General features: G+C 39.3%; 1 protein-coding gene across 3 annotated transcripts in view; it reads left to right on the top strand.

The window, feature by feature from the left end:
• The window catches only part of USP6NL (USP6 N-terminal like), a 117,520-nt gene that overhangs the window by 70,181 nt on the left and 34,083 nt on the right, over positions 1–13,256 (top strand). For all 3 annotated transcript variants that reach the window (XM_032186904.1, XM_032186887.1, XM_032186896.1), the window contains 2 exons: positions 4,407–4,446; positions 8,855–8,935. In XM_032186904.1, coding sequence (XP_032042795.1) covers positions 4,407–4,446; positions 8,855–8,935 — 121 coding nt within the window. The remainder of the gene's footprint in view (positions 1–4,406; positions 4,447–8,854; positions 8,936–13,256) is intronic.

The raw sequence follows: 13,256 nt of genomic DNA, 5'->3' as shown, positions 1-13,256 counted from the left end.
ACATGTGATAGTGAATTCAGCAATATAGGAATATGGAAATTAATTGACAAAATTTGATGTATTTTTTATTTCTTTTCATTCTAAGAATGACTTGCAAACATGAATATTTTGCAACACTTTCAGGTTGAAGGAGCCCAAGGCTCTTCACAGGGCACGGGCTAATTCTGGGCTAAGCAAGGCTACAGCAGGTAGGGAGGGGGATTAAGAAGGTGGTGGGTTTAGAACTAGGAGTTAAGAGATGAAAATTTTTCATGACATTTTCAGCAAATAAATTTGAATGTAACTGCAAACAAGCTTAGGAGAAGAATAAATCTAGTGAGTGAATTACTATGAGGAAGTCTTTCCTTTAGTTTCTGTTGAACAAATATATCAGTGCTATTTAAAGAAGGCCGATATAAGCGGCAGCAGTTGGTGGGTGACTGTAAGCCTGTGAAGTCTGAGACTGTTTTCAGCGTATTTCAGCTACTCATTTCAGCTACTCAATAACATACAGCTTAATGGTCAAACCACAGATCTGCACATGTAGCTTTTTGATGTGTCAGATCTCTATGTAATTCAGATTAATATTTCTTTTTAACAGCTATCTTGAAAAAATGCGTGAAAAACTGTATTAGCCATCGTGGCAGAGATGTAAAATCCATCTATCATTTGGAAGCTAATTAAAACAAAACAAAGCCTGAGCATTCTCAATCAAATCCTTACTTGCCCACATGAAATCCTGGTTATTTGGACTCTAGGCTGCTTTTCCTTCACGTGAAATTCTCCCAGGAAAGCAGTAGGAGGCCAGATTGCAGGCCAGGAGGAGCACTTCCAGCACGTGCTGCCAGTGAGGACCCCGTGTATGGGCCCTGATCCCGGTGAGACCCCACAGTCTGTTCCCTATACATGAGATGTCTTTGAAGGGCCTTCTGGTAAGAAACCAGCACACCTCCGTGTGGGCTGTCCTCTCTGTCAGAGCCGGGATTTAATCTCACCTTTGTGCCTGGGGTGAAGGCACGGACCAGCCTGAACAATTCTTGGTTCCCATCTGATTACGTTGCATTTACCCAAGTTAGATCTTCCTTGACTCTGATCCATGTGGTGCTAAGGCTGTGTTTCTGCCAAATGACACCTTATGTACATGGGTTCAGTTAAAAGCCACCCCATGCCTTCTCTTTCGGATTTCAGGTACTGTATGGTGCTGAGCTAATTACATTAATCAGCCCTGCTTTTCTTCTCCATATCCCCTGTATGAATATTACTGGAGCTATTAAAGGGAAGCAGTCCTCTCAGGCCAGGATGTGGCTAATTTAATACTGTTTGCCACTCACCTTAGTACTTGGTGAAGAGCTCAGATAGAGAAATGCAGGTTTAAAAAGGCTGAGGAAGGAGGGAGAAGATTCAATGTTAAATAACTGAAGGTTTAAAAAATGAGATGGAGGGGGAAGATTGGAACACTTCCAGTCTACTAAAATTAGGTTAATAGATGGGACTTTTGTGTCCGAAGTGACACAAACAAATCTTTTTTTAGAGAAAAAATGATGCTTCTGCATAGAAAATAAATACAGTAAAAGGAGATGTATTTATTTCAAACTTCTTTAGCAGGTCGAGAGAGTTTGTTTGCTCATTATGCCTTTCCTTAAGTCCTTACATGACAGATTTGAATATTATGTATGTGAGTATGTGGGCGTCATCAGTGCAGCCTCGTTAATTGAGCATGGGATCTCCAGGAACTCCCTCTCGCGTTCCAGGCCCGTGAGTTACGGAGCAGCCCCGGGCAAGGTGCTCCTCCGCTCCCTGCTGTCGTCCTCCTGCTCAGCTGAAAGCAGCATCTTGGGGAATGAAAATCAGGGCCTGCGTAATGTGCTCCCATGGCATTTCGATGCCTGAAGTGTGTGGGTGCTTGGTATTAGCGCACAAGCAATGTGATGATAAATTTGCTGCTGGGTTAATACAGCCAGGCAGTAGGGGATCTGCTTGCCAGGACAAAGCACATCCAGCTATGCCTTCTGTTTGTCCCTCTGGGGTTATTTTAAAGCTAGCAGAGAGCATTTCCATAATAAATTATTGTGAATTGTCCATTCCTTTGTGAGAAAATGAGATTGGACTAATTTCCCATGTGATTACTTTCCGTGCCAGATTAGAAAATGGGCAGCTGAGCTGTCCAGTGGTCCCAGTTCAGCAGAGCAGGAGCTGGGTCCTGTGTGGGTATGCAGGGACCTGGAGCCATCAGCTCGGTGCCTGACATGCTGGTGACAGCACTGGGGAAGAAAAAGAGTCTCTTGTGCGGGCAGCCAGCTGCTTGTGTGACCTTGCATGGCCATGAAGAATGCAGTGCCTGTGCTCCTCTTGCTGCCTCAGTGAGCCTGACTCTTCTGGTAGCGTAGCTCAGTTGGAAGGGACCTTCGAAGATTGTCTAGTCCAGCGGCTCGCGCATGCAGCCACGGGGATCACTCAAATTTGGCGTGAGGAGAGGAGAAGAGGTCATTAAAGAACTGAAAATTCAAAGTAAAGTTGAAAGGCGTAGCAATCTGTGTAATTAAAAACAAAAAACTAAAGCAGATTAGCAAATACATTTTTTTTTCTTCCCACTTGCTCATTATATTAATGTTTTTTCAACTTCTGTTCAGATTTCTAGGTGATATTTGGCATACACAGAGCCTACTTTCAGTTTGTTAGTTTAATTATGTGGGGATGTACACAATGATGCACATCACATCTTCAGGTGGTACTGGATGTAGGCTTTTTCTAGCATATTAGACACTGAGACTTCCATCAGATTATACTGGGTTTTGGTGTTACTCTTCAAGAAAACTCTCAGATACTTGGGAAGTGCTTCAAAATGAACTGATTATGCTTTTTGCTGGTCAAAAGATAAGCTCTGCTGGTTTTTAAATTAGTTCCTAATGTATGTACTGGAAACTTAGACTTGTTTGGACTCCAAAATTTGTTTTTTTGTAGGCTCCAAAATGTTGATTTGAACAAGATTTTTCATTAGGTAAAGTAATTCAGATATATTTCATTATTCAACTAAAACTTCTGAATTTGAAACTGCATCTCTTAAGTCTTTAAATGAAATAAAATATAAATATAACTTAAGTGTTTTGCGTTGGACTATTCTTATATTGGCTTCATCAACATAGGAGGGAAGGCAGATTTCAATTTCCATCTCAACTTCTGTAGTTTTTCCCATTAAGGATATTTTTCACCCTTGCACAAATTTAATACTGGTCTAAACTGGTGGGTTTTAGTGTCCTTGCCACAGACAGCTGTGATGATGTGAGTAGTTATTCTTTCAAAATATTAAGACTTAGTAAGGACTCTTCTTTTTACTCTTCTATTTTTTCTTGTTCTTATTGGGAAGGATTTATTGTCCCTTTTCAAGGTGGGTTTTGTTGGGTATGTTATTTATCTGATCTGTAGAGCAGAAAAGGGGAGCCTTGCTGCTTAGATGAGCTGCTATGTTTTCAGGAGCTGCAGACGATGCATACAAAGGAAGGAAGTCTCATTTGGCATCAAAGCGGTTTAGTTACTTTTGATATGAAAAACATAGGTTTCTTTGATAAGAAAAATATAAGTTAGAGCCCTCAGAATGAAACTAAAATAATATAAAGCCAGAAAATATCCGATAAAAGGCTGCTTTTCAAGTTTTTTCTTCATAACCCATCTTTTTAGTTAGGTTAAGAAGTGAAATAGATTTATTTTAAAATATTAATTAGATACCTACTAATAAAACTTTTTGTCACCTTCTCCCTGTTCATCAGAGTGAAAATTTTAAACTTAAAAAAAAAAAAAAAGTTAACTCTCCTAAGTCAAGCAAAGTCTCTGTGCCTTTCACAGGGTGCAATAGAAAAGAAGGGAAAACTTTTTAGGGGTATTTTAATTATTTTAATTATATGGTCAAGTAAATGAAGCTGTTTAGGTTAAAAATGCATGGAATGGGGTTCGGATTCTCAGGTTTGGGAATAGCTGGATTTCTAAAAAATAAAGCTGCACACAAAATATGCAATGGTTTGAAAAATTTTCATTAAAGCAACTTTTAATTTAAAATTGCTGTGTATGTTTAAAGAAAATTCTGGTTTCAGGTGAGTAGTACAGCCCAGGGTACTTTAACAGAAAAATTATTATGATTATGATGATTATTATTATTAATTATTATTCTGGTAAAGTCCTCTTCTCTTGAAGTTCTACAGTCTGTTCTGATTTAGAAGTTTCAATATTAATTTTATTTTTTTTACTTAAAACGTGAATCTTGCTGTGTTTAAAAACTAAATTCCAAGGGTACCATGTCATACCTGTCTGAAGCTGAGACTTCTTGTTTACTCATTCATTACTACATATTGCTATTATAGAAGATCACTTGTAATGTGACCCAGAGAAAATGATTTTTTTTTGTAGATTAATATGAATTTTTTCTTTGTTTTCAGTCCAGAAGAGCTTCCTGTCCATGATGCAGCAATAGAGAAGGTAAGTTCAGTGTCCTCCAGTTTTTTAACTAGGAAGCGAACTCTTACAGATTCCGGATTTTTTAAAAATATAAATTGTTGTGAAATTAGGAGATGAAACATTTTAGTGATTTGCATTCCTGGAGAAACATGATGGAAGTCCCAGAAGGACTATGTCCCTTGAGGCCTTGTTAACTAGCCTCCAGATCCCTTGGGGGCCCACACGATAATGTCATTACTAGTCGCAGTGAGACATAGATTTTCCTCACCCATCATGTGATCGAGCTATTTATGTTATTTATTTATGTAAACAGAGCTGTTTAACAAATCCTGCCCAGCCCTGCCCTAATGGCGACCCAGCTGGCAGGCACTTGTCCGGGGTGAGCAGCAGCATGGCGGTGCCACAGCTGCCGTCAGCTGCACTGCCCGGGGGATTTGGCCAAGTGAGGTGGCACCTCTGGTGCTGAGGCATCTGCTGCCTTCCCCTGGCATGTGCAGCGTGCTTTTCTATAGAAACAGTGATGGGTGACCTGGATGTCAGTCACTGCAGCGTGATTACAGCCTTGTAATGCTGAGTTGACAAGCCAGGGGTGTTGTAGATGTGTAAGACCTGTCAACAGGCAGTGCAGGCCGCAGTCCAAAAGGCCTCCCACTGAGGGAGGATGCTGGAGGACAAGTCTGGGAGCTGACCTTTCGATTTTATTGAGCTTTTATTAAAATCACTGGGAACAGAGTATCTGCTTGTCTGGGCCTAGATGTGTGCCTTTCAATACTGTGGGCATTTTCTGTCAGTCCCCTTCTTATCTCTAGGACTTGATCAGATTCGTGCTGATCTGTATCGTAAGAAAACTCATTGTGAAACGCTGAAAGCTGTAAGTTTAATTTAACTCAAAACTGTAAGTTTAGTCCTCTCTCTTGGCTGCACAAATCATTAGAGTGTTTGGAAGAGGGGTGGAGTGACTTGTCTTAAGGAAGCTCAGCTCTGAGGACTTGGAGCAACATTTCCATATGTGAAGTACTTTGAGCTTCTGTGGAGAAGTCAACAGGGGATCAGTACAGGGCTAGCAAGAAGCATTTCTCAGAAGTGAACTTCAGAGTCCCTTATGTTTTGCATCAGTTCAAGTGTATTTCTGCATACACAGCCTGAAATAAGTTGCATTTTCCTGCCATGTTCCATTACATTTAATAACACAGTAAGACTATATATAATTTCATTTCCATCAGGACACAGCAGGGTGGTGAGCCTATGAGCATAAACATTAGACAGCTTGCAATTATTGTGGTACGTGTGTTTTGAAGCTCTGTTTTGCTGTGACTATGTTGTTAGCCTTAAATTATTGGGTGAAAACAGTGTCTCAGTTCTTTGTCCCATATTTTATTCATGCTGTCTCAGACAAAATGTCAGCATAGAAACTGTATTTATTGAATCAATGTTAAGTTGCAAACCTAGTTTCTTTTTATAATTGTGCAGTAATGCTCCTGTGTTAGACTCCTGGTTGTACTCCTGATGATATCCTGACCTCTGCTGGTTTGAGGCTTATCTGCCTTCTATCAGTGGTGGTTGAGGCTTTGCTATTTTCAAATACCATTCACAGGACAATGAATGTGTCATGTTGATAGAGGCTAACACTGGAAGCTTTCTGTGCAAAATCTGTTAAAGTTTTTTGCTTTTTTTTTGCTTTAACTCTGAATTAAAAACAAAACAAAACAAAAACAACACAAAAAACACGAGTTCCTAACTCATGCTTTGATTTAACTTGCAGCTTAGCTAAAGGGTTGTGCATATCCTTGTGACTTTTAAATCTCCATTCTTCATATACATCCTAATGTCAAGCTGAAGCTGAGGTTGTGCACACATTTGTGCTCATGTTTTTGCCTGTTATACTTTTAGAATAGGCGTTATTGCTGTGAATGCAATGTACCTTTGATGCTTTGTTTACCTCGCTGGGCATTTGATGACTTAAATGTGCCAAGCCATTGTCCTGCTTTATGAACTAATCTTCATGTGAATCACACAGCACATCTGAGCTAAAGCTAGGGGAGGAAAGATGAACCAGAAGAGAAAGGCGGACAGGGAACTGACCTCAGGAAATCTGGAGTCTGTGTCAGACTGTTTATGAAGTGCTATGAAATGCTTTGTAAGGCATTTTCAGTGGTGTGGGTTTTTTGTCTTTGATTTACTTGATTGTACATCAGAGAGCAGGTCCAGTGAGTTCTGGTTTTGTTGAGGCTCCTGCTGCAGCCTTGCTGTAAGGCTCAGCTCTAGCACGCTTGCCATTGAGGAAGGAAGAGCGCTGCACAAAAGATGCAGCCAAAAGTGCTTGCCAGCAGAACTTCACGCTTCGTGTTCTCATTAGTGTATTATTTACTGACATGAGAGTGAGAGACCTTTTCTTTTTCAGTCAGGGATTCTGTTATTCCCTATGGCAAGAATGCTTCAAAGTGGATAACGTACTCAGAAGGGAGATAAATGGATTTTTTTTTTGGTGACAACTACATGGAACTTGCCTAAAAGAGCAGCAGCAGCAGCCCTCTATTCTGCAATGAGCTGCTTCAGATCTATCCGTGTATTTGGTGGCGCACCTGCTAGACATGAAAGTGAACATAATTCAGCCTTTAAAAAAAAAAAGCTAAAAGTTCTCAACAACCAAACACAGAAAAAATAATTGTTATTTTGAGTACGGCAGCATTGCTTGAGTACTGGGATAAATTGACACAGAAGGCATAAAAGCTTGAACAAACATACAATTGAAGTGAGCTTCTGGCTCAAAAGACCAAAAATCTTCAAAGTAGATCAAACATGCAAACAAAAAGACTGTAGGAGCAGGTAGATTTTTATTTTTCTTACCAATTATCTAAACAACCTGTTGAGGGCAGAGACCTTTTCTAACTTGACAGCAGTGTTATTCGAGCAGTGGAAACTATGCCTGGGGACCATCTACTTCTGATATGCTAAAAATGCTGATTTCTCACAGAGGTTCAGAGTGTGGAAGAGAATCAGAAGCAATAACATAAAACCTATCAGATTTGGGAAGCAGTACTTTTTGTATGGTTTCCTTCTAACCTAACTCTTCAGAAAGGGCTTTAAATATTATTTGAAAAAATAAGAAGTACTTGAGACTTTCCTAAATACAGCATGGAGCCTGAACAAGAATGTGAGCAGTTGATTGCAACGTGAAGAGCTAGATAAGTAAGACTGAGATGGTAGAAGGAATTATTTCCACATAACTTATACTTCTGTTGGACAGGTGGAAATAAAAATAACTATTCAAATAACAATGACAAAACACAAAACCAAAACCCCTTTATTTCCAAGATGTTTTACGGACTGAATCAGGGTTGGGATGGATCTAGGCAGGCACTGATTTGCAATTTGTTAGTTGAAGGCTTTGTGCTCCTGGATTAAACATTCCTTTCCCATTTTATTGTGTTGGTAGACAAGAAAAAATACATAAAATCTGATGGGGAGTAAAAGCTAGAAATACATTTAAAATTCAGTTGAGACAATAAGTAATAGTTTTCATTTATATTATCCCCCACACTTCAGATATAAAGTATTAATAAGTTTCCAGTGTCCTGCAGAAATTACTCTGAATATTCTTACATCAATTTATCGCTGACCATATGAATCAGAACATCCTTCCTGTCTTACCAAGAATTGAAGTGGAGGAGCTGAGCTTTACCAAACCCCTGAATATTCAGGTTTGACAAGAAAGCAGTAACCACAGACAAGTTTTCTGCTTCAGCTTTTTCACTGTTCCTGGAAAATCCTCAGCTCCAAAGCATTATGCAGCAGTTGAAATAGTTTCATAAAAAACAACCTCACTTCCCCCACAGACATCAGAGTTAATAGTTAGCTTTCTAGTGTAATTAGGGAGATGTAGCCTTCTTTACAACGTGTAAAACTGAGCTGTAAAAATACTACCTCTTCTTATCATCCAGACTCACTTAGTATGGATTTTTGACTGTGAAAAGCCAAAGTGCCAGGAAACTCTAGGAACTAAAACAGCTAATTGTGTCTTGATTAAAGAAGGCTCTGATTTCAGAGCCAGCTAACTTAAAATGCTTGCAGCAGAAATTGCAGCCTGAAACATTACTGAGTATAGGAGCAAGTTTTTTTTTTTTTTTTATTTGTCAAAAAGGTGTAGAGAAGAAACTTCTACAAATCTTGAACTTAAAACATCCCCAAAAACAGGCAGCCAAAGACCAGCAGAAACCTTTGTTGTCAGCACTATGTAAAATAGTACTTTGTAAGAGGAATTTAATTTAACTGATGTTATTCTTTGTTGCTGTTCTTAGATGTGAGGAGACCAGAAGTTGATGATATTATAATATTTTTTTTCTCAATATTTTAAAAAATACATTAAATAAATAATTTTTAATGTACTCATTTTGAAAAGATTTTTAAAAATATTCTGATTTCATTTCAGCAAAAGCACCTTGAAATTGAAAGAACTACAAAATGGCTTAAGATGCTGAAAAGCTGGGAGAAATACAAGAATAGTGAAAAGGTAAAGTTACGCCTGCTTTTTCTTTAGTTATCACTTCCAAATGAATATGTAACCTTAAATTAGGATGTCTTATTTTCTGATTATAAAAATACACGTTTTTTTTCCAAATGCAAGGAATTTTGAAGGACAATATCGTGTCTGCTCATCATTCCCAGTAATAGTGTGTTGTACTGCATTGTGCTTGTGCTGTGGGTTCAGAACTAGGGTCACGTAGTGTCCTGCGTTCATAGGACTGCAGAATAATTTGTGGAGCAGATGAAACCTTGCCTTGTCTTGTCTTGCAGTTAGTTGGTGTGTATCAGAAGTAGTATTTGATTACACCTTGAGAATGGGAAGGAAGGGAAAAAAAATGAAAATCAGTGTAAGCTTGAAAAGAGGGAATACATTTGAACGGGAATAGCTGAACTCTGCAGGAATCATACAACCCCCTTTCAAAGGTTATGAATTTTAACGTGAGGATGGTTTTTTTAATTAATTTGTATGCTGGATATTGTAGTAATTAATATTTAAAGATATGCCACCAGTACCTCAAAAGAATCTTACTAAGATCTGAGAGGTTTTTTATTATTAATCTTATTTTCTTCTGTGGTTTCCTTTTTATTTATTTATTTTTTTTGCAACTTAGGTTTACTGAACAGCCTAGGATGTCTTCTGTTCATTGAAAACTGCCTTAAATAACTCTCCAAGGAAACTGATTAGTCATAATGTGGGGTATTTTGTGGGGCACTTGATGTTTACCTTTTCATGCTTGCCAGCAGAGATATCTTAGGATATCCCAAGATATCCTTTGCTAAAAGGAGAGTTTCACTGCGTAAGCTTCAAAGCAAAAAGTATAGGAAGCCATCCTGTGCCTTATCATCCCTTACAGGAGGAAAAAGTCTGTTTTTCTGTAAATCATCTGCAACACAGCATTCATAATAAGAGAAGTGATTTTTTTTTTGATAGCATGAATGGGATCTGCTTTTCAATAGAACACTTTCTATCTTGATGGGCTTTTATTTTGAGACCAGTATGAAAGAACTGTTCAGGGATAAATCCCTGACTATGCTGGCAGCTCCTTACCTATACCCAGCATTTCTGGATTAGAAGAGAACAGTGACAACAACAGAACATAAAAGGAGTAAAACGACTTTCCATGTGAAATTATGGGTGAATTTTTAAAGTAATTGAATTATCCATTCATGCTCTTAAAACTGCTTTTGGGGTTTTTAGTTCCAGAATTACTTTGAACCTACTGGATTACAAATAATGGTCAGGGAGTAAAGACAGAAGTTGGGTTATGTTGGGTATGCCATTAAGTGCTAAGTGCTTTTAGTCACTTTGAAAAGTAAGTCAAGGCTATCATATGAATAGTTTATTTGCTGTAAATATACTCTTGATCATCTTAAAACTGTTCAATAGTGAAAGCATGGAAGAATTTTGGCTGGGGAAGATCTTCCTGGAGAGGCTGTGCTCCCAGCACTGTGCTCTGAGGAGGTTTTCAGAACAAATCCTGCTCTGGCTGTCTGGTGGTTAATGCACAGGATACGAGCTTCCCGGAACCAAATTCCTCTTCTCCTCAATAGGGTTCAAAACTTGCATTTCCTACTGGAGCTCTGACACTTCTGGTGATGCTGTGCGTTGCAGAGGACTCCTGCTGCTCTTTTGCTGACAGCTGTGGCACATCCCAGCCACTGCCTGGATGAGTGGCCTGCAGACTTAGCTTGCTCCCTTAGTGGAACAAAAGGGTAGTAAATTGTTCTGTGCAACGTGGAGGAGCTTTGGATGGAGAGATGGAGGAAAGAATGCTTGTTGCCATGAAAAGCAGAGAAATTAGATACTCCAACTGAAGCAGAGGAAGAACTTTTCTCATGATGTTCCTCACGGGTGCATGCATGCTGCCTTCGATTCTGAGACTAGAAGCTCTGGTACTTTGCTATTCTTAAAAGTACCAAAAGCAGTTATTGATGTTTTTCAGGATATTATTAAAAAGTTAGAGGATTCTTTTTTTTTTTTAATTTATATTTATTTATGAAAAAGTAATCTTTCTTTTTCCCAAGTTTTTCCTACAATGCTACTTCCTATTCCTGGAAGAAAAAGCTAGAGGTTATAGCACTCCTGGTTTGTTTCTTTATTGGGGTGATTTGAAGATCATTTATGTTCACACAAATCAAAGGGATAGTCAAAAAACCCTGTGTAACAGCTACTTAGTTTGCAGAGAGTATGTCAGATGTGACCTTTCAGGTAACACAATAGCTGTGCGTTGTCCAAGCAGCAGCAGCCTTCGTTTTCAGCTGCCCATGATGTCCGTCCGTTGTACACCAGTTTACCAGAATAATCCTCTGTTCACCAAGCATGCAGAAGGTATAGCAGGTCAGCTGAGCAGAAGAGGCTTCAGTTCATGTAACAAATTATAGACTGAACTATAAATAGAGGCAGGAATAATTCAGTATGTTCCTAAAAGGGGTGAACCTTGCTGGAGGCTAGGAAAAAAAATCAGTGATTGCTGAGTTCTGATGGAGCACATGAGACTTCAAAAACAAGGATGTTATTGTTAGTCTTTCTTGCATCTGATGTGGTAAGTGAACCAGAATATAGAAAATAAAGAATCTACCCCCTCCTCCTCCTTAACACGCAGTGGAAAATTGGACATTATTTGTTGCTGCCCTTTATGGAAAGCCAGGTGATGTTCTGAGGATTGTACAAAATTAGCAACTAACGACAGTTTCCATCTGAAAACGGACTGGAAGAAGGCACCAGTTTCCCAACCCCACTTTTTGAAGAGTGGAAACAGGTTGCAAGAACAATTCCTGCCTCTTGTTTTCTGCCTTCGCTTGAAGGATGAGGTGGTTAACACTAGAGGAACAAGTTACTAAAGAAAAAGAACAGCCTGTGTCTTACAGGATTCACTTCACTTTGTGCTCCTGTGGTGTCTGTGCGGTCAGCCTGCGCCTGAAATCAGTGTTGTTTTGAAACAGCACTGAAGGGAGCATTGCTGCAACAAAAAAAATCAGCAGAAACAATAATTGTAGGGTTAGAGATTATAACTGTAGTGCTGGTGTGGTTTTGGAAAATGGCATACTTGAGAGAGGGAGGAGAGAAAGTACTGGTGTCACAGGTAGGTGTTACAAAGTATGGGACTTCAGAGAGCCCTTCTGTAATGACCCTTCACAACATACAGCTAAAATAGCTTTGGCTTGGAGAAATCTGTTTGTACTTTACATATACCATAAATGAATCCGTAGATTTGATTACAGTATCCCAAGCTGACATATTCCTAATTGCAAAATGCAGTTTTCTTTTAGTTTGCTTTTGCAGAGATGCCCTGGGGCTGCTTCCTTAATTTTTCCCTTCATAACTCTGCAAGGAGAATTATGAGAAAACGTTTGCACACTGATGTGTGTGTGCACGAGATGCTTCAGTTTACATCTTCCCCTGACATTTATTGCAGACGAATATTAAATATGCAGAGATGGGGGCTCTGGGGGTTCCATCCTGCTTTCCCATTAGGAATTCTATGCCTAGGAGGAGGGCAGCAACGTGTGACCACGAGCAACTGGAGAAGACTGCACGAGGAAAATGCCAGTCTCTCCCCTATTTGAATAACGATTTATAGGTAATGAAAGCCAACATAATGGAAATGAACCCGAGTACAACTCCGTGCAGGCTCTTTGATTCGTGTGTGATTATTTAGGCATCTTTTCAGTGCAGTCATCTCGATTCTTACTGACACCAGTCTCTGAAAGGTGGCACTGTCCTCATGTCTTTGTTCTGACAAATAGCAATCACACACAGCTTGCTGCTCCCCCACAGTCACTTCTCATGCACGGAGTGTCACAGAGCAGCAAAGTTTGTGTCTCTGTGTCATGTTTCTCTAGCTTATGCTTTTATTTCCTATTTGTATTCTGCTGCTTAATAGTCCAGGGCACGATCAGCTACCTCAGATATTGAATCTTTCCTGTCTTAGTATGATCATAACTTTCAGGAAAGATTAAATAAAACCGTTATATTCCCATCTGAGTATTGCCACCAAAGTATTGCTGTCTTTCACTGTCTACCTTCATCTAGCTGTGACTGAAGTTGCCTAAATTGAGAGGGAAAGGAAAAAGAGAAACAATCAGGGTAGCTGGCAATTTCCAGCTGTTCTGGCATTCACACAGAATATAATAATCAAGTCTCCACTTAGTCTGGAGTCTGAACACCGAGCCGTAATGAAGAACCCTCTTCGCACTCCTCAGATTTTTTTTTTGAATGAGATTTAGCAACTCTTGTCTTTGCACTTCTTCCTTTTATGCAATCGACAGAAGCTGAAGAACCTCTAAAGGCAGCAGCCTTTATAAAT

The sequence above is a fragment of the Aythya fuligula genome, chromosome 1 (genome assembly GCF_009819795.1).
Source record: "Aythya fuligula isolate bAytFul2 chromosome 1, bAytFul2.pri, whole genome shotgun sequence".
NCBI lineage: Eukaryota > Metazoa > Chordata > Aves > Anseriformes > Anatidae > Aythya > Aythya fuligula.
The sequence above is the reverse complement of the archived record's forward strand: the minus strand, read 5'-3'. Positions and strand labels throughout refer to the sequence as shown.